The sequence below is a fragment of the Accipiter gentilis genome, chromosome 22 (assembly GCF_929443795.1).
Source record: "Accipiter gentilis chromosome 22, bAccGen1.1, whole genome shotgun sequence".
NCBI classification, from domain to species: Eukaryota; Metazoa; Chordata; class Aves; order Accipitriformes; family Accipitridae; genus Astur; species Astur gentilis.
This window is the reverse complement of record NC_064901.1, coordinates 10,801,860-10,822,624: the sequence shown is the minus strand read 5'-3', so window position 1 is coordinate 10,822,624 and position 20,765 is coordinate 10,801,860. Positions and strand designations below refer to the sequence as shown.

The window sequence follows — 20,765 nt, the reverse complement described above, 5'->3', positions numbered from 1 at the left end:
AGTAATAGCAGGTACTTGGGTAGTCAGAATAGCTTCATAAGAATTCCCTCAGGCATCGAATAGCGCGTCTGATGCTAGTGCAATTAGCAGAGGAAAAATGTCCATTTGCCAATAAGCTAAAGTGATTTGTTGTGTAATATTTTAGTTTATATCACAGTAGAAGGGGTTTTTCAATATAAGAAATTATTAAAAGTTAATAAATTATTTTTTGGTATTACACCAGTGTGAACTTTCCTGTTTTCCGTAGGTATTCTGTTTTATTGCCATTTTATCCTCTTTTAAAATTCTGACGTACTAATGGAAATGTCTACCAAAAGCCTAGAAAATATGGAGAAAAGCAAGGATGAAAGCTTTAGGAGACTGGAGCTAGCTGTTAGCATCTTAGAATTGTTCTCTCTTGATTATGTTTTATGCTGCACATTAGATGTGCTTCAGTTTTGTCTGCAATCTGTTTGGGTTTTTTTCCTATATCGTGAGAAAGTGTATGTGACTGAGAATCTACTTTTACAATGATCCTGCAAATAGACTCAACTTTCCATATCATTTCTCATGCTAGCACTAGCAGAAAGGAAATTATTTTCCTTAGAATCTCATTTCAGTGATGAAGGCCTCATGTTCATCCACCAAACAGATTTATCTCACATTAATTTTTTTTTCCCCACAGAAATTTTATCACATAACAGCCTCTCACAGGATTTCTAGCAAATATTTCTAGAGCTTTACTGGCTATTGGCCTCTTATTTTTATACCACTGATCTGCTCCGAACCCAGCTAAAAGTCTCTTAAGAGAAATAGAACAGCCCAGAGTCTGCTCTAACTTGAGGTGTTACCCAAGTGTATGCCCAGCAACAGAAAGCCAAGAATGACATAAACTCTCGTATTTCCCCACCTCCTTCACTAGAGGCACTGCTTGCTATTCTGGGATATAAAAGCAGCTGGGTTGCTGAATTAACCATATTTTTCTCTAGTTGTGAGCTCAGAATTTCCATTGAAGTTACTGTAAGTTTTGCACAAAAATCAAGGGCAGTACATTGGCCAGAACGTGTGCTAAATAAATATTTATACACAAATCAGAATGCTACTGACGGCTTCTTTACACTTTTAAAATTCTAAATATTTTAAGAAGCATCTGTTACTAAACTGAGGCATCATTTTTGAAAGTACCCATATTTACTGAGTGGAAGTACACATATTTACTGAGTGAGTACCCATATTTAATGAGATGAACACAGTGACAAACTCTTGGACTAGAAGAATGCACATAAATAAAAAGTAAAACCAATGTGATGCGATTGATTTAAAACTGTAATGAACAGGCTGAACATTTAGTTTACGTGAATATTAACTGCTATGAAGGATAAGCTATAACCAGAGGAATAACCCCTGTCATTTTGCCTAAGCTTTTTACATGTTGAAAGATTCTGCTGATCTTTTTTGAGCTTTTCCAAATTTTATTTACCTGAAAGCAGGTTAAATCAATATGCTTCTCGTATCATATCAACAGGTAAGAGACAGAGGAGGTTTCTGGTCGTTGCTGAATAATGTACATATTGTTCCATTTCTATGCCACTCACCCCCCCATCCATTTCAAAAACTTATATAACTTTGCAAGTAATATTTCAAAATGCTGCATATTCATGGTTAGAAGAAAAAGCTGTATGTGCAAGTTTGTACATATACATGACGAGACTTCAAATTCTCATGTTTGGAGCTTTCTGTTTCAGAGGGATGCTTCTCAAAAAAACCTTGTGTTTACATGTAAAAGTCAACAAGCCAGAAGTAAAAGCTGATTTTAAAGAGATGCAGTCTCCTAAGCTTTATGGCCTTGCTTCACAGAAAGCCTACCCAACATACCGCTAATGTCACTGGGGCTGGGATTCATCTACCCTAAGTTAAGGTATCCAGTGTGCAGTTAGGTACTTCCCCAAAGATAAGCTTATGCATTTAGTATAATGCAATTGTATTAGGCCAGATAACAAACTCCTGTATGGCAGTGAGACGCACCCCAGATATCTAGACCTCCATCCTGAGAAGCATAGTTCTACAAAAAAATCACCTGGACCACCTCAATATTTTTAAGTTGTGCACAGGGAAGGCACAATTCAGCCATCTCCCTCTAGGACTTACATGGTTTTGACTTTCTGCGTACAGAACATTGCTGTCAGAACAATCGCAGCTCAGTTTTGAAAAAAAGTAATGTAGACTTCTCTTGGCCTCCGAGTTATGTACCACAAGGTCCAAGAAACTCTACGGGTATTCAACATACATAGAAAAGGGTAAAAACTACTGTTGTAAGCAGAAATACAGCCATATTCAATGGTTTTGGAAGGAAGAAGAGGCCCCTGCATCTCCAGCAAGAAGTAATGCAGGCCAAAGACTCAACAGCCTTTATCATGCACTGGAGCTTTAGGCCTAGCTTGAAATTGTACTGGTGGAGCAGCAGGAAAACAACCCCTGGGTGGGAGAGCGTGGAGCAGTATGACAGTGCTGCCAGTGAGCTGCTTTTCTGTTTCATCAGAGCAGTGTTAGCATGTCCTCTGCTATGAGGGAACAGAGTCCTCACCCTGGCAAGAAGGTTTCAACATCTTCAATTCTGTCTTATGTTAGGGGAACCTCCACCTGCTGCTGCTCCCCTGGCGACTGGGAGTTCAGACAATAGTAGAGTTGTGATGGTAGCTGCCCCATCACTCCAGATCAAAGAGCCAGAAGTAATTGCTGCTGCTGTACTGCAGTGACCAGGCTGAGGCACATGGGGAACCATCTGTCCCTAGCACAATGCTTGCTTGGAGGAGGAGTCAGCCAATGCCTGCTCATAATTTTGAGGGAACCTGATGACTAGAGTGGGTAAGGAAATGCCACTTTGCACCCCGAGTGCAGTGCTGGTATTTGTTACCTGCTTTGGAACAAAGCTTTCCCACCAGTTTACATAGGTGCAAGATGGTATCCATACTGAGTCTGCACCTCTCAGGGCAGTGTTTACTTAGGTCTAAGAAGCTGAAAGATAAAACATTCAAAGGGTATAAATCTCTGTATTTGTGTGAAACAGGACAAAGTGAAACAACTTTTATATTAGAAGTATGTAGCTGCTGAATCTAGTTTCACTGGTCATGTCTTACTGAAGACCCTAAACCAACAACAAACCTTAAAATCAATTAATATTAGAAATCCTTATAGATTAATTGTTTGGAGTTTTCATTGCTAGAAATTAATAATTTCTGTGACTCTAGGTAGAACCTAAAATAATCTAAAAGGTAGATGGGACAGAACATAGAATCAATCCCTGCTGATTATTACGAGACACTTCCTGACCCACTGATACTGTATTCGGAAGAGTATCATTGAGATAAAAGCAATGGCCAGGTTATTGATGACCTTGGCTTGTATAGGTTACAAAGAAGAGGAGAAAAGCCTATTTTTCCTGGCTACAATAGTATAGGAGGGCAAGCATCCAAAACAAGAAGAGCTAATTAAGCAAGAAAACAGCACAGCATTGAATATAAATTGACCAGGACTGTATGCAGCCTAGAAATTAATAATAGTCTTGAAAACTGCATCTACTCAAATGTGTGACTTTTTAAATAATACATGTCTTCATGAATGAATTAACAGATTTTTGAAGAGAAAGAACACTTGATTTTCTTGACGTGTTAAGTCAATGAGTACAGAAAGATGGAGAACTTCACAGACGGCTGTGGGGACGACAGGGTGCAGGGTTTTATTCCTCCCCTGACTACAAAGCAGTTTGGGGTGGAAAGAGACAGATGTGCCTGCACTCTGGGGGAAACTAAGCAGAGTGTTCAAAAGACCAGTCTTGATAGACAGTTGTGAGCTGGGGTGAGATTCGCAGACGGAGACATAGGTACAACACTGGGCGTCACTATGGCTGGTCTCACCACAACTCCTCTTTAAAGGTTCAGCTGCTCTTGAGGCTTGAAAACAAAGTATTTTGCCAAAACACTAATTTATACTTGTGCTATTTATCTGTAGTCTTACTGTCCCAGCACTCTGTAACTAAACAATACCCCTTATAGAGAAATACTTAATGCATTATTTATAGGGAGGAGATCTTTATCACTTTATTTGACATTGCCACTGAGGGATGTAATCACATTGCCTAATATTAGTAATCTAATATTAGTTTCTAATATCAGAAGCTCCTTCAGAAAATGAGTCAGAGCACTTAAATTGGTTCTGATTTGGTCTCTGGAAGGACCTCTGTCGCCACATTGACTGTAGTGACAGTCAAACTTTTGGCTCTCATCTGAAAGCCAGTTTTAGAAGCTTTTCTATTTTCAGCCTATAAGTAATGAACTTACATTCCTTTGTCCTTTTTTATCACCGATTTGTGTTCAATAGTTCCTTCCCTTCCTGCCATTTATCCCTCTAGTCTACTTATGGATAGTAAAAGTACTCTCTTTTGTTTGCCAAACTGACAAGCTGTTCTATTTCTACTTGTTCTGATACATGCAAATGTAAGCTATGTAAGTTGATTCCTGAGGTAGTCAAACACAGACCAACCTAACTGTGGAAGGTAAGTTGGGAGAGGACACCGTAGGCAGTATTATCAGCTAAGATGCAGCAACATACTAGTATGGCTCAGCCAGCCACCTCAGAGATTAGGTGGCTACAATTTTACTTGTATTTTCTACACTTGTCCATGGATGCAAGTGCTAGCTGTTGTACCAAGTGATGGAGCAAGGGCAGAACCAAACGGGGTAGTTCCATTTGCATAGGTTTCAATAAGCCTAAGTCAGTCATGAAGCCGCAACCTCTAAGTTGATGAATTTAAATTGAAGCATCTTAATACGCTGATTTTTATCAAAATTTTAAGTGTCAGAGGGGGGTACGTTGGTTTAAGTGTATTTTAAGTGCTTTGCATTTGCGTATTTTTCATCAAATTACAGAACTCTGAAAGTTTCAATCATTAGACAAGGCAACGCTCAATCCTTGGTTTTTACAGAATTTGTTACTGGTACTTTTGTACCTTTGATTTTATTAGTTCTCACAGAGAAAACTTACATTTTCTGGATCTTTTAAAGCAAAGGCACGCAGTAGGCATATTTATTTGAATGCAACCGTTGCCCGATGCTATTCAAGGTACTGTCATTACTTTTTCCATTCCCATTGTACATTCTAATTCAACTTCAGAAAGAATATTTAGTTTAACCTCTGCTTGAAGAAATGAAATGGAGATCACGTTAATATCAAAACAAAGGAGGTCGTATTCAAACAGACTTCAATGGTATCCTCCTGGAAGTTTAAAGTACTCCTCCAGTGGCAGGTGCTGGATAATGAGCGCAGAAACAAAGCACCGCAACTTCTCTAGGGAGTCTGTTAATTTCCTCCTCAATTAATCTGTTTACCAAATAGAGTAAGTTAATTGCAAACCACTCTAAATCATTACCAAACTGCTGACTTCTGTGAGCAGGTAGTTTTCCCCTCTTACCGTTGCCTTTCCTCTCCTCCACAGATTTCCTGAATTATAGGGATGTGTACCAGAGAGCACGCAGCTGTGCTGGGATCTCGGTGGTGTTCGTTTGATGTGAGTAAGGGTGGGTCTTTTCCACATTAGATGGACAGAAACCTTTGCTCTAAGTGATAAACAAATAACAAAATAGAAGGAGTCACCCTAAGTGGATTTACAGAGCGTTTGAAGGGTGACCAGAGAAGAAACCAGGGGAAGAAACTTCCCTCCCTCCCCCCCCGCCCGCTCTTCTATGACAGCCTGTCGCCCTTCATCACGGACTCACTGAACAGCTCGTGGCGGAGTTCCTCGCAAAGGCCGCCTGGCGCTGCCGGGGCCGGCCGGGCCGAGCAGGCCGCCCGCTACCGAGGCCGGCCCTTGCCGGCGACCGCCACAACGCGGCCCAGACCCACCTCACCGCCGGCGGCGGCGGGCCTGGGGACAGCCGGGGGGGCGGGCCGGGGGACAGCCGGGCCCGGGCCTGGGGGACAGCCGGGGATGCGCCGGGCCCGGGCCGAGGGACAGCCAAGGGGGGCGCCGGGGCCGGGCCGGGCCGGGCCGGGCCGGGCCGGGCCGGGCCGGGCCGGGCCGGGCCGGGCCGGGCCGGGCCGGGCCGGGCCGGGCCGGGCCGGGGAGAGGCCGCCGCTCCGCGCCCGCCGGCGGCAGTGGCGGGGAAGGCGCGGCAGGTGGCGCGGCCGCCGCCCCTCCTCTGCCCGCGGCCGCTCTAGCGCTCCTCGCCCCGGAAGCCGTCCCCTCTCCGCTGCACCGTACCCGGAGGTTCATGCCGCTGGGCCTGGCCCGGGCCGAGAGCGGTGGCGGGAGAGCGGCGCGGCCCGGCCCGTGGCAGCGCCTTGGGCCGGCGTCACCATGGCGGCGCCGGCGTCCTCGGCCCCGCCGAAGAAGATCGTGGCGCCCACCGTGTCGCAGATCAACGCGGAGTACGTGACCCAGGTAGGGCCGGCCGGGGAGCGGCCCGCGGGGGGTCTCCGGGCCGCCTCTGCCGCCGCCGGAGCCCGGTGCGGGCGAGGGAGGCCGTTCCGGCGCCTCGGCGTTTAGGGAGACTTTGCAGGGAGTGGGTGCTGGGGAACGGGTCTTGTTCTGGGGCAAGGGAGGAGAGGTTTAAGGCCTGGGTCACGTACGGAAGGGCGTGTGTCCCCAGACCGGAGAGATGCACCAGAGCAGCACCACAAAATATATCAGCCTTGTTAGATTAGGTGAAGAGTTGCCGGCAGTTTCTTGCAGCTGAACGTTTTAAGGGCTTCTATGCAAGCGTTCGGGTTTTTGCGCTGAAGTGCTGCTTTCCTTCCTCTTCTACAGCATAAAGAAGGTTGAATAAAGTTGTTTGGGAAGCTCTTCCCACCTGGGAAGCTCGGGGCTTCTGGTGAAGTGATGGCTACAGCAAACAGCCTTACAACGTCAGAGCTTTTATATATAGCCTCTAGTTCCTTGTGAAATTCCTTAATGCGAGCATAGTCATTTGCAATCTGGGGTTTGCAGTCCCTGAAAGGTCATGGTGTATTTTTGAGGGATTTGCTAGAAGTAACTTAAGAAAAAAAATTGTTTATTATATAGCAGTCTATGGAGCTGAAATTTTTACAGAGAATCGCACCTCTGTTGGACAAGATTTAGGCATTAAACCTTAAATGGTTGAAAAGCATTGCTGTTGGAAGACATAATTTTGTTACCTGTAGTCACCATAAGCTGAAATTAAGCACGATACTAGTGAAATAAAGTTTGGGGATGGGATGTGTTACAGAGTTATTGTATCACTGCAACTGAAAAGGTATACATTTAACCTTTTTTTATTTTCCCCCATACAGTTAGCAAACAAATACTGGGCTCCACATGTGAAGAAAAAACTGTCTTTTGAGTCAAAGGTAAATACCTCTACGGGAATTCTGTTGGGGCGTAAAAGAATGAGGATCAACCTTTTTCTGATGTGCCCACTTCCAGTAGTGCTTATTTTATATAAGAGTATAGGAGACTGCTTGGAAGATCAACAGTTGCTTAACACACTATAATTTGCTATGTATTTGTAGTTTATAAATGTAGGCACCGCTATGAAGGTGTGCTGTAGCTAGTGCAGTTCTTTTGAATGCTATTTGTTCACTTTATTTTGGCCAAGAACTTATGAGAGTAAAAGATTTTTGAGCATCTCCTTTGAGGTTAAAAGATGTTTGAGGAGGGGCTACTCTTAAAAATCCAAGGAAGATGAAGGATGCAGGTATTACTGAACTCTGTACTTCTTTTTAAAAGCTTTTTCAGAGAGTTTTGATCGGACAACTTTAGTGCTGTTCTGGTGGATATGTGTATTTTGAATGTTTAAAATTGATCATGATGTGTTTGATTTTGTGTTGGTTTTCTGTAGTGCGGGGTTCTTACACGTTAGGTCTCTTTCCCTTGTGGGTGTTTGGCTAAATCTCCCTTTCCAGCCTCAGTTTACTCACTTTCTTTGTAGTATTTGTGTTAGTATTTGTCTGTGATTGTTAGAACTAGGATGTACGTAAGCAGCTGAATTGCATCTCTCTGTTACGTGACGTCAAAGTGTGCCTACTGCATCAGATAGTGCAGATTCTTTTAATTCCTGTTGGGAAAATGAGATAAAAGTGTCTGGATTTGGTTAAAAGTCAGTTAAAAGAAACAGTGACAACAGATGATTGAGTTAATGCAGACTTGCCTCTTGAAGACTGTTCTTTAAATTCAACAATAAGCCAAAGATTAACAATAAAAAAGTTTGCATATCTGTTTGACTTTTATACGAAAAATCTTGGTGAGATATAGGTTATTCTTCAAAATAACTTGAATGAAGGTTCTATCAATTCTCTATCATCGTGTGCTTTCCCCTAAGTTGATTCACTTTCATTGTGAGAATATGTGTCTATGAAGCTTTTGGACTGTTCAGAGCTGAGGCGTAATTGTTACTACGTTTTTAATCAAATGGCAGTAAGCAGAGAGTAACCAACTCAGAGTAACTTTGAGTGCATAAGATGTCTTAATGCATTTTTAATCACTTTATGAAGTGTATAAAATTCTTAACCCATTTTTTGGAAATATTCTTTCCCATAGGTTATTGAAGATGTATATATAAAAGAAATTGTCAGGTCAAAGTAAGTACACTAGTCACTTTCACGTACAGACAAGCATTCCATGATTATCTGTATTGAAGTGGTTTCTAATGTTTTGTAGAATATTTTAAAATGCATTTACATGTTGAAAGCAGATGAAAATGACTGGAGAGCGTTTGAGTCATTTAATCATTGTGGCATTTCAAAGTCTGAATGTGGCAAAAAGAAAGTTCATGAGCTCATAATCCTTAAATGTGATGGTTGGACATAATATTGTTTGGCTCCTTGATCTGGCATTCTGTTGTGTTTTATGTTGTTTTTGTTGTGATGGTTATAGAAGCCTGGTCTCTGCTTTTCTCGCTAAGGTATGTAAAGAAAAAAAAATTTGGTTGAGGAGTGTGCTGCCACTAGCTTTTTGCTCTTTTCCCTAATTATTGTTACCAGGTTTATAAAGGGCAAGTCTCATTTCAGTGAATCGTATTGTTAGATGGGGGAGACAAAGAATTCAAGATAAACTGCATTCTACAGCTGTGTGTACAGAAAAGAGTTGTAAACTTAGCTGTTTAGAATTTTTCAGGGGAAGTTTGAGCTCTGGAGAGAATTCCCTTTATTATTCCTTTATGAAAGTAATCTAAGAATTGCCATACAGGATCAGAGTAAACTTCCATTTCCAGTCACTAAGAAGAGATACCATTATGAACTGATTAAATACATAGTTGTAGTTTTCAAGAAGACACTCTTGACTTCTAGCAATTTTTGTCTTCAAGGCTATTGGAAGTGGTGTCTTCATATTTAAAAGGTCTAGATGGATATATTTATTTTTTTTTTTAAAATGTGAATTTGATTGCTTACTGAACCTGCATGAACTTTAGCTTTCACAGTGTTAGAGCAGTTGCTTCTGCATTCAAGTGGTTGCTCTGGCATGGAAAAGAGAAGGCAGAAGTAATTTCTAGATGTTTCTACAGGTTTCATTATATAACAAAATAAGGGAAGATACAGCCATTTTCCATGCAGCTAAGATGTGTATGAGAGGCTTTCTTTCCTGTGTTAATTGATTACTTCTTCCTTTTTAGGTTTGCTATTAGAAAGATAATGCTTCTTGAATTCAGGTAAGCTAATTGGAGTGAAATTTTAGATTATTTTTTCATAGGAACCTGTAAAGAGAAGAAGCAAATACAAGACAGTAAGTCAGTTTGAAGGTAGTGTACTCATTTGTTCCTACTTATTAAAGCTTTGAATTGTGTACCTAGGCAAATTAAGTGAGGAGAGCTTAATTTAAGGAGGAAATAATTCCATAAGCGTAAGTAACATATCAGAGTATCTTGGTTTATGATTCTGAATTTCTAGTGAAGCACCAAAGAAGAGCGTATGAATGAAATAGGTGAAAAACTTGAGTCTGTAATTTGGAATGTGTCATTAAGCCTTAAATTAGAACTCACCAAAGTCAGAGGAATTTTTTGGATTAAGTCTCTTACTGTGAGGTTAAAAATTAATTGTGCTGCAGCAGCATCACTAACATTTTCTTCTCTTGAAAAGAAATGGAAATCTGTCCAGAAGGTTGTTACAGCTACTTCAGACTTTCCTGGAAGAATTCATGAAGCATGTCTAAAATAATGTAAAATAAATATTTGCAATATTGACATATTTAAAAGCACAATATTTAGTGTTCTGTTTGGCTCTGTTTATCTCTGAAATCTTATGAGCAGACAGAATGAGATGGTTTTTGGTTGAGAGAGATTCTTCATTTCAGAAGGCTGAAATACATGGGTAGTACCACTAACTGGGAAAAGTAGGACAAACTTCCCTCTGTTCCCTGCTTCTTTATTAGAAAAGATAGAAGAGAAAATATAGGCTATGGTTTGGGGTTTGATGCTAACAAACAGCATGCTGGTAGCATGACTTCTGGAATTCGTATGCCAGCAACCATGGAGTTACAGGGTTTTATTCTTTCTGTGAACATTCTTAATGTTACCAACCTGTAATGTAAATTTAATACTTTCTGGTCTATAGCCACATCTACTGCCATTTGTCCTGTAAGTCATTTTCTCTTCTTACCCCGACTCCCCCAACCTGTCCGTCAAGCTCTCCTGTCTTTGCACACATGAGATTTTCCTGTCTGTCATTCTTGCTCACGTATGTTTGTCATCACTTGGAGGCATAATAGTATTTACTAAAACGTATTGAAGTTTATTGGAATTCTTGGGTGAAATGATGTATGAAGTTCAGTGGAGTTTTGGGGGGGGTTTCCCCCTCCCGTTGGTAGACCCAAGCTCTTGGGAAGCAGTATGTATTTCATCTTGTTTATGTCTGTGACGTTGTCTCAGCTCCATCTGAAGCTACGCATTTTGGCTGAACTTCCAGAAAGTGTAAATCCCTGTCTGACCATTACTGAGCCTTTTGCTCCTGGTTATATACAAGTTCTCACTGTGTTTTTTCACCACCATCACTGGTACTTGTCTTATCTTAAACTATTGAAGTAGCTTACTGTAATACATCAGAAAAGTAAGCTGTTCAAAAAAGTAAATAGGTAAAACTGAGTTGGCTCATGAGGGGCCAAATGAATGTTAGAGCAGGCCTTGAGATGAAGGAATGGATGAGCAGCTTGTTTAGGAAGAAACAAGACTTTCCACTTTCTGGTGGCAGTTGTCAAAACAGCACAAAGTGCACGTGTACTGGGAATGATGGATTTAGGGATTGCCTCCTCGGGAGTAATTCCTGCATAGCTTCAGGAGGAAGTTAAAGGAGGGAGACAGTTGTTTGTCCAATTTAAGAATCTCTTCTATGAGAAATGTGCCATATTAATGAAGAAGAAATTTTTAATTTATTAAAAATAAAATTATTAAAAAAATTATTGCTTTTATATTATTAGAAGCATAAAATCTCTCTAGATGATTCATAATTTTTTACAAGAAAGGTTATTTAATAATACAAATACTGTTTTATGGTAGTTGTCTTTTGCATCTTATGCTAGGAGATGCTGCATGTGACATTCTTTAGACAAGTGAAGGTGGTTTGTTTTTTTTTTTTTGTTCTTCTTTTGGAAAATAAACATGAATTCATGTTATGTCTTTGTATTGAGCTGTGGCTACTTGTCACACTTGAAAACCCTCTGATGAATGTGTCTTCCTGATAAGAAACTCATCTGTCTCTTGTAGCAGTTACCAAGTCTAACAAGTTTTGCTGCAGTGACGTAGATGACAGGTAACGTCAGGAACTACTCACAAACTATAGAGATGGCTTTAAGGAGAAGGAGGAAAAAACCCCTGTGGATAACTGCTCTTTTAAATGAGTGACAGGTTGTGTGGGTGGCAGCAACTAATGAAGCATTCTTTGTCTCTTCACAGCCAGTACCTTGAAAATTACCTGTGGATGAATTATTCTCCAGAGGTGTCCAGTAAGGCATATTTAATGTCAATCTGCTGTATGGTGAATGAGAAGTTCAGAGAGAATGTCCCTGCGTGGGAGGTAACCAATTTCAATTACAACTAGAATTGACTTTGATCTGCAAGTTGCAGCTTTTGCAGTGTGATCACTTATACTGACAGAAGGTAGCAAAGCTTGTGTTAAAAGTAAATGGTACCTCAGCTGGAATGTCTCATGATGTTTTAAAGTGTGTGGTTTTTTTGGAGAAAGCAATGGACAGATGAAAAATCACCTGATTGCTTCGGTGCGCGAGTCCTTTGTTCTGCTGTGTGATGCCTTTACATCATCATCAGCATTTGCGTTTTTGGCACTTGACAAAAGTCAGGCATTTGCAGAGAAGTTCTTGCTCTGATATTGAAAGGAAAAAGGATTTCTATATCTGTGGATATAAGAAGGCACCACTGGAAATCTAAAATATTATCCAATACTGTCTTGCTTAAAACCTGTGAATATGGTTTTGTAGCTTTCTTGCATGGAATTTTATACTAAGATAATATCTTATTCTGCTTTTGTGTGTACTGGTTTTTGTAGTAATAGGTTTAGAAATTATTTAGTGTTTCTGCAACAGTCCAGTTCTCACAGGCCATCTCAACAACATCAGCCTAGTAAGAAATTCTATGCAAGCTTTATTTCAGAAACACTTACTCCAATAGTAGTGCCATTACTTCAGTGCTGGCAAAGCACAAAGGATTAATAACGTGCTCATATGATGTCTGCGTCTTTTTTTTTTTGTTGTTGTTGTTGTTCTGGCATACGTACTAGATGCAAAATGACAGGTGCATGTTACTTTCCAGGCAGCTTAGTTAAATTTGTTATTTGGTACGTGGCTGCCCTTGTAAAGAAATGGTTTTATCTTGATGATTATTTGGTTTACCTTTTTCCTACTGATGTAGCTGAGTGAGAGTTCCACAACTGTAATTAATCTCTGCTGGTTTTTACCTGCTCACTTCTTGCAGATCACTAAACAGCTGCCATAGTTTTGGCCAAAATCTACCAATTCTCTTCTAACCTGTGTCCTTTTACAGTAATTCTATGCAATCACCAGTTGAACATTCCCACAACACAATCCACTCCACTTGTGCTTCTTGTTCAGTTTGTCCTATGCACCATCTCTGTTAGACTACGCAGAAGGCAGTAGTCCCACGACGAGCATGCCCATAGTGTGAGGATCCCTGGTCAGGAGGATATCATTAGTCTGTTTTGCTTGTGCTGCCTGGTCAGAATAAATGAAAAAGAGAAAAACTAATCCTCCCTTTTATAGATTTAAATGGATTTAGAGAACTTAAGCTATGTTACATGAATGAAGATTGGAATGATTTGTATCAACCTGACTCAAAATCAACTTCCTCTTCTTTTCCTAGACATTCAAAAAAAAGCCAGAACACTTTCCCTTCTTTTTCAAATGCATACTGGAAGCATCACTGGTTGAAAATGACAGTGAATATTCTCTGCATGAACAGACAGTCCTGCTGCTTTTCCTTGATCACTGCTTCAATAGTTTGGTATGTTAAAAGTAACTGTAATACTTCCAGTGTGTTTATGCTGTTCTGTGTTAATAGCAGTTTAGTTTGAGCAATTTCTTCTTATGAGACAGATGAAGCAAAACTCCCATTTAAGGACGATGACCGTATCGGAGGGCTTTTACCCCTCTTTTTGACTCTTGCTTTATCTCTCTTGTCACGTTTGCTTTTCTGTGACACAAGGTCATAGAAGAGACTTGAAATTGGAGGATTGGCACTTAGTGCAATTTAAAGGCATGTTTTCAGACTTATATTTAAAATGGTGCTTAAAAAATACGTATTTATATTTGAAAAGGTGCTTTACACTTAAAAGCAGGTTACTTACTACTGTACTCTTTGTAGTTTGGCTGTGAAATTGCACAAAATTATTTCCATTAACTATTGAGAAAGACAGTAATTTTTTTCACTTTTGAAACCAGGTTTAGATAATATTTCTATCTGCACTTCTCCCAAGTTAGTTTTAAGAAAGCATTGGACCAAGTTGTGTTCTCAATCTATAGTAAAAACACAGTTATAGATCCTAAGTAGCAAGTGTGGAGAATAATTTACAGTTATCTGTTATATGAAACAGTACTCTATTACCTCTCTTGCTACTGGGCTTTATCTTTACTTACATTGCACACAGGATATATCAGTCAAAATCAGGGCCTGCCCAAATAAAGAACAAAATCATGTTTTGCAGACAAAACAGTTTAGAAAATGTATTATTTGATTTTGGAATTAGGAATGATTATGGGAGCCAGTAATCATCCTAAACCTTACATGTATAGTTTATTGAGGTAGTACTTTTCTGTAGTGGCCAAGGTACAATGGATCTTCACTTTAAAGGCGGGTTTGATAGTGACTGTATGGAATCCTGTTTGCAGAGCATGTTTCTCATATAACATGATATGGAAGTGAGTTAAAAAGTGCTTGTAAAAGCATACTGGTATTAGAAGCTGCCCTTCTTTGCGAAATGCAGAACAGGATAGTCACAGTAGTGTTTTAAGTAAGGAGCCCTGACTTGTGGAGTTTCAGAATGCTGAGAATGGAGTATTTGTCTATGAAGACATATTTAAGATGTTAATGGAAGTTTTTCAGTAGTTTAAGAAAACTTTGTGGATCAGGCAGAATTGGAGAGAGAACATTTGAAACAACAGTTGAAGTTACATGAATTATAGAGAAGATCAGTTATTTCAGGTAATTGAAAGAGCGTAGATGAAGTGGGAGAAACTTGATAAATGAAGGGTTTCAGGAGAGAAAGAATAGAGTAAAAAAACCTAGAGAAAGCACAGTAAAGAAAGCTCAGTTCAAGAACAAGAAATGACTGAAGAAGGAACATGAGTTCTCATCAGCTTCTATGCTAAAAATACTTACATGGGTGGGGTCCCTGCTGAAGTATTAAGAACTGACAGAATCCATGAAAAGAACCTAAAATGTGGAAGTTGTCAACAGTTTTAAGTGTTACTGGGTAGGGCTGTTGCACAGTTTCCTGTTAGGAAATTGTGAAGTCTAATACAACAACATATATATTTTTCTCAGATGGTATTGTACCTTGATGTATTTTGTAAGACAGGCATGTCGGGAAACATAAGAATTTTAAAAAAAAACATTTTTTGTCTGTAACTTTCTAACAGGAAGTGGATTTGATCAGAGGTCAGGTGCAGCAGCTCATTTCCTTACCAATGTGGATGGCTCTACAACCTGTAAGCACAACACTGTAAACTGGCGAAGCAATTTTCTAAGCTTTATCCAAGTCTGTAAAGTGAATTTTTATGGAATACTGTTATGGAAGTCTAGTATTTGAAGCTGCCCGCGTTGCTATGGAATTAGATTTTTGTGTGCTTGGTAAAATTCTCTTTCTTGTTTGTTGCTGATTTCCCTGGAATTGTAATTATTAATTATATAATTTTTCATAAAATTAAGCTTTGTTGCTTATAGCTTCTTCAAGCTATAATTTGTAGACAACACCATGAGATCACAGGGACTAGGGAATGGAGTTGACATTAGGACGAGAGGAAATGGCCTCAAGTTGTGGCAGGGGAGGTTTAGATTGGATATTAGGAAAAAATGTCTTTACTGAAAGGGTTGTCAGGTATTGGAACAGGCTGCCCAGGGAAGTGCTTGAGTCACCATCCCTGGAGTTATTCAAAAAGCGTGTAGACAAGGCACTTCAGGACATGGTTTAGTGGTCATGGTTGATGGTTGAACTCAAATGATCTTAAAGGTCTTTTCCAACCTAAATGATTCTATGATCTAGCCGTGTCTAGACTCTCTCTAGCAGTATTACATTCTTGTTTTACAGTGATACTTATTGAGATTAGTCTGAGACAGCTATTTATTTCAGTTTTCTATATATCTTTTCTTTTTTAATAAGAAGACTGGATTGTATTTTTATCACTTGTGGAAAAAAGGATTCTTGGTGACTGAATAACATTTTAACATTTCAGAAACGACTGGAACAAGAGCTGAAAAAGACACCAAAACTAAGAAAATTCTGGAATCTAATTAAGAAAAATGATGAGAAAATGGATGAGGAGACAAGAATGCGGTATGTTTACAGAAATTTTTTCCTGTTAAATCCAAAGCCCTTAATGCATTCATCGTGTTTCAGCTAAAATAAATTGTTTCAATAAAAAAAATGTGGGTTTTTTTTTAAAAAAACACCTGTGAATATGGCAAATAAGGATTGATCATATATGGTCTCCTGGAAACTATTTTGTTTTCCAGCAGTCTTTATGCAAAATACTGTTATAGAACTTAATATTTTATTTGATCAGTGAATTTGTGATACCAAATCTTAGAGCTGTAGGGTGAAAGCCATAAGAGAATATTCATGTAGTTACTCGTATTTTTTCATGACCTTTAACAAATGTTTAGCTCTTAAGCAAATAGCTTAGGCAGGTATTTGAATAAATTTGTGTCTTATCTCACCAAAGTTAAATGTTCCAATACTTTTGTGTTGCAATGTGGTGAGGTGTAGATGGTGACATACTTCTCCTCTTTGACTCAGTAGAAGCATGAGTTGTTAATCAGTTCTGTGCCTAAAAGTGTAGATTCTGCTAATCTGTCTGCCTAAGTGCAGAGAGAAAAGTTATCATCTAAATAGTTTAGGTATGTTTCAAAGCAACCTGCTACCATTATATAAATTTTAAAGCACCTAACTTCGTATTAGTAAAAGATATGATGTACTTCCAGTCTGCCGTTAAGGAATATTAATTCTTTTGTCATATGTCTGATTTTAGAGCATATCGGGAGAGAAGATTTCTTTCACAGCTCATTCAGAAATTCATTTCTGTGCTAAAATCAATACCTGTCTCAGGTAACTGTGGTTCTTAACGTTACTTTGTTATCTGGTAATCTGTTTTAAATTTCCTGAAGCAACTGCTGCTTAGGATACCCACTTGAAGTTGGAGACCTTATCTGGATGGGGTTTTAGTGAAATACATGCCCGTCTGCACAGATTTCGTGTCAAAATTAGTATTCAGATCTGTATGTGCTTTAAAAATGAAATAGCAGAAAGCTACTTTAAGCCTCTTCTCCTTCTGTTCAGTATGGACTTAATAAAAAAAATACTTCTGGGTACTGATATTCTTTATTGTGTGCTTACAGCCTTCTTACAGCATTAAAGCATTTCATACATACTTAGGTGCCTTGTTAAACAGGTGGTATAAATGCATATCATAAGGCTCTGTTCTGTCAGTACTGTTGATTTACGGTAAGAACAAAAGCCTAAGTGAAGTGAAATTCTGTAAGATTTGACTGCTCTTGATTTATAAGTCATTATGACAAGCAAAATTATATGCTTGCCTGATTTAGAAAGGAAAAGTGTTTGTACAGGAAGGTGTTAGCCTTTTGACAAAAAAGGCTTATTATGCTCTAAGCACAGCACAATTTGGGTGAAATCGCTTCCCGGAGTTCTACTTTTGCTCTTAAACTCTTAGCAAACTTCAGCTCTTAACTGATCTGGAAGGGGAAATTCTGTGTATTGTGGCTTCCTCAGAAAGGATACCTATTCCCTCCGGTTTCCCAATTATGCGAGACCTGTTTTAGGAATGTTTACATTAACTGTTCTTTGGAGGCTTTAGGAAATAGATATTCATTAAAGCAGACTTAGTGTTATGTTTTGACATGATTCTAAAGGCTCCTTAGTAGTCACCACTGACTACCTTTGAATATTGTCAAGGCCTTTTGCACACACCTTGACTGCAGCTTTTAAATAGGTATTTTTGAGTACACAGTGTTAAAAGTTCTTAAGAAGCTTAGTGGGCCATTGGTATCTTGTGGAAGTGTGCGTTTTTGTATGTTGTGTTCGTTGGGTTTTTTTCAGAGTGGATAAAAACACTCCTGAAACTCTGGTTCCATTACTTTCTTACATCCAAAAATTTTCTGGTTTGCAATGAAAGAAATTATTGTTTCAGAAAGAGAAGAATGTGCTAGTGTCTTGGTTTCAGCTGGGATAGTTAATTGTCTTCCTAGTAGCTGGTAAGGTGCTATGTTTTGAGTTCAGTATGCGAAGAATGTTGATAACACTCATGTTTTCAGTTGTTGCTAAGTAGTGTTTAGACTAAAGTCAAGGATTTTTCAGCTTCTCATGCCCAGCCAGTGAGAAAGCTGGAGGGGCACAAGAAGTTGGCACAGGACACAGCCAGGGCAGCTGACCCAAACTGGCCAGTGGGGTATTCCATACCATGGGATGTCATGTCTAGTATAGAAATTGGGGGGAGTGGGGGCGAGGGGATCGCCGCTCGGGGACTAACTGGGTGTCGATCAGCGGTTGGTGAGCAGTTGCACTGTGCATCATTTGTACGTTCAAATCCTTTTATTATTGCTGTTGTCATTTTATTAGTGTTATCATTATCATTATTAGTTTCTTCTTTTCTGTTCTATTAAACCATTCTTATCTCAACCCATGAGTTTTACCTCTTTTCCTGATATTTTTTTCCCTCATCCCACTGGTTGAGGGGGGAGGTGAGCGAGCAGCTGCGTGGTGCTTAGTTTCTGGCTGGGGTTAAACCACGACAGCTAGTTAGCTTTTAACAAGAGTAAAGAATTAATACTGGTATATTAGCATTTATTACATTTTTAAAGAATAGTTCAAATACAAATATATTGTGGTGTGGATCAATTGCAAAAAAAATTTTTTTTCTATCTAGGTCCTATTTCTATGGACAAAGTTCACTATTGTGAGAGATTCATTGAACTCATGCTAGATCTTGAGGTAAGTTATTGTTTCAACCTGTCTCCAGGTGTACTGTTCTAGGTTTTAAATGCGTAAAGTCATTATTGCAGCCTTGTTCCAATTAGCAGGTGGTTATGTTACAGTTGTGTATATGGTTGCTTCATAGTGGTTTTCCATCTGTAAATAGGAGGTTGTAGCAGTGCATCCACATTGGGAACTGACTAGTAATGTTTATAAACCAGATGAACTGTTAGAGAAAGCTAGGATCCTAAATTACTTAGTGAAGAAAACTTTGTTAATTGGAGCAGTGGTAATAATCCTAGCAGTTGATGAAAATGTGTGACGCTTTAATCTGCTAGGAATAACCCAGAAGTGTTCTTTCCAGTGCGTAATAGGTCACTTGAAGTATCTTTTGTGTTGTAGGGTATAATCCCAGAAAGCATCAGTAGTTCTGAAATGCAAACTATTTCTATTTGACTAGAATTCATTATTTAGAATTAACAGTTCTGGTGATCTAGGTTTGTTACAGAATAATAGAAGGCCAAGTGAGGAAAGTGGGACAATGTCCTGGTTTCAGCTGGGATAGAGCTGGGATAGAGTCTTCCTAGTAGCTGGTACAGTGCTATGTTTTGAGTTCAGCATGCGAAGAATGTTGATAACACACTGATGTTTTCAGTTGTTGCTCAGTAGTGTTTAGACTATAGTCAAGGATTTTTCAGCTTCTCATGCCCAGCCAGGGCACAAGAAGTTGGCACAGGACACAACCAAGGCACCTGACCCAAACTGGCCAACGGTGTATTCCATACCATGGGACGTCCCATCTAGTTTAGGAACTGGGAGGTGGGGGGGGGGGGGCAGGGAATCGCTGCTCGGGGACTGGCGGGGTGTCGGTCGGCGGGTGGTGAGCTATTGCCCTGTGCATCATTTGTACATTCCAATCCTTTTATTACTACTGTTGTCATTTTATTAGTGTTATCATTATCATTATAATTTCTTCTTTTCTGCTCTATTAAATCGTTCTTATCTCAACCCAGAAGTTTTACCTTTTTTTCCCCAAGTTCCTCCCCCATCCCACTGGATGGAGGAAGTGAGTGAGCGGCTGTGTGGTACTTAGTTGCTGTCTGGAGTTAAACCACGACAGACAATTTTAAGCTTCACAGTACCAAATTAAAAATTAAAAGATTAATTTACAATTTCTCACATGAGTAGCCATTTATTTAAAATAACTTTAGATTTAGAAGACATTCTGAAGTAAGACAGGGTTTTCTGAAAAAGTAAGCGCAGGGAACTTTAAAATGGCTTGATCTTGAACTCATACGGGCTAACAGTCCTCTGTTGAATCGCTTAAGTAGCCTGTACTTGTAGTTACAATAGAGTGAATTCTTTAAATTAGAGCTTGTTGTCTTATGTGTATAAGGTACTCTCATAAGAGAAAATATGAAGTTAAACTTAAGTCTGGCTGTTAGCCAAAATGCTTGGAGGTGGTACATTTAATGTTGGTTCTTGCTAGGTATTACAGGAAGGTTGGAATTCAGGTGGTTTATGAAGCCTGTTTCAGTGACTGGAACAAGCAAATGAGAAATTAGCTGTAAATCCAAGTCTTTTTGCCTCTGTAGCATGTACTGTGTTAATGGGCTCTTTTACTTATGTCAAGGACTTTTTCAGAATATCACTGTTTCATATTGCAGTATATAGACTGCCATCAAAACTTGGTGATTTGATAATTTGAAAGGAATGACTCCATGGAAAGTTCATATTCTGAGTTTGGGTTTTGTAATTATTGTGTAGGATGATTAACTTTTTGTACTACAGATTCTTTTATTTTCTTCATCTTAGTTCTAAACACCATGTTGATGCTTTTTGGCTTTCTAAATTCAGTCTGTAGATTCCATTGAGAACAACTCATTTTTCTCTTGAATTGTTGAGATGTACTACTATACGCTGTTGAACAGTTGCTACATAGAGCACCTTAAGCTATTTACATTGAGAAGAAATTATCTCTGTTTTGTTTACAAAAAGCTTTTGCAGGTTTTTAATGAAGATTTGAAAAATTCTTAGATCTAATTTGAGTATCTTACAAAGATTAGAAGATACCGTATTTAGAAGAAACACAGTTTGCAGTCTTGAGAGAG

General features: G+C 39.3%; 1 protein-coding gene and 1 long non-coding RNA gene across 2 annotated transcripts in view; one reads left to right on the top strand and one right to left on the bottom strand.

Moving 5' to 3' along the window:
* Window positions 1–4,499: 4,499 nt before the first annotated feature.
* Window positions 4,500–5,834, bottom strand: LOC126049181 (uncharacterized). Its single transcript, XR_007509122.1, has 3 exons — window positions 5,751–5,834; window positions 5,447–5,591; window positions 4,500–5,355 (listed from the first exon to the last, which is right to left on the bottom strand). It is a non-coding gene; the product is annotated as an uncharacterized LOC126049181 (long non-coding RNA).
* A 423-nt stretch (window positions 5,835–6,257) lies between these two features.
* The window catches only part of AQR (aquarius intron-binding spliceosomal factor), a 62,298-nt gene continuing 47,790 nt past the window's right edge, over window positions 6,258–20,765 (top strand). The window contains exons 1-10 of the mRNA XM_049825124.1: window positions 6,258–6,415; window positions 7,285–7,341; window positions 8,531–8,571; window positions 9,603–9,638; window positions 11,874–11,994; window positions 13,314–13,454; window positions 15,089–15,157; window positions 15,902–16,002; window positions 16,697–16,773; window positions 18,608–18,672. Of these exons, the coding sequence (XP_049681081.1) occupies window positions 6,332–6,415; window positions 7,285–7,341; window positions 8,531–8,571; window positions 9,603–9,638; window positions 11,874–11,994; window positions 13,314–13,454; window positions 15,089–15,157; window positions 15,902–16,002; window positions 16,697–16,773; window positions 18,608–18,672 (792 nt within the window). The 5' untranslated portion in view covers window positions 6,258–6,331. The remainder of the gene's footprint in view (window positions 6,416–7,284; window positions 7,342–8,530; window positions 8,572–9,602; window positions 9,639–11,873; window positions 11,995–13,313; window positions 13,455–15,088; window positions 15,158–15,901; window positions 16,003–16,696; window positions 16,774–18,607; window positions 18,673–20,765) is intronic.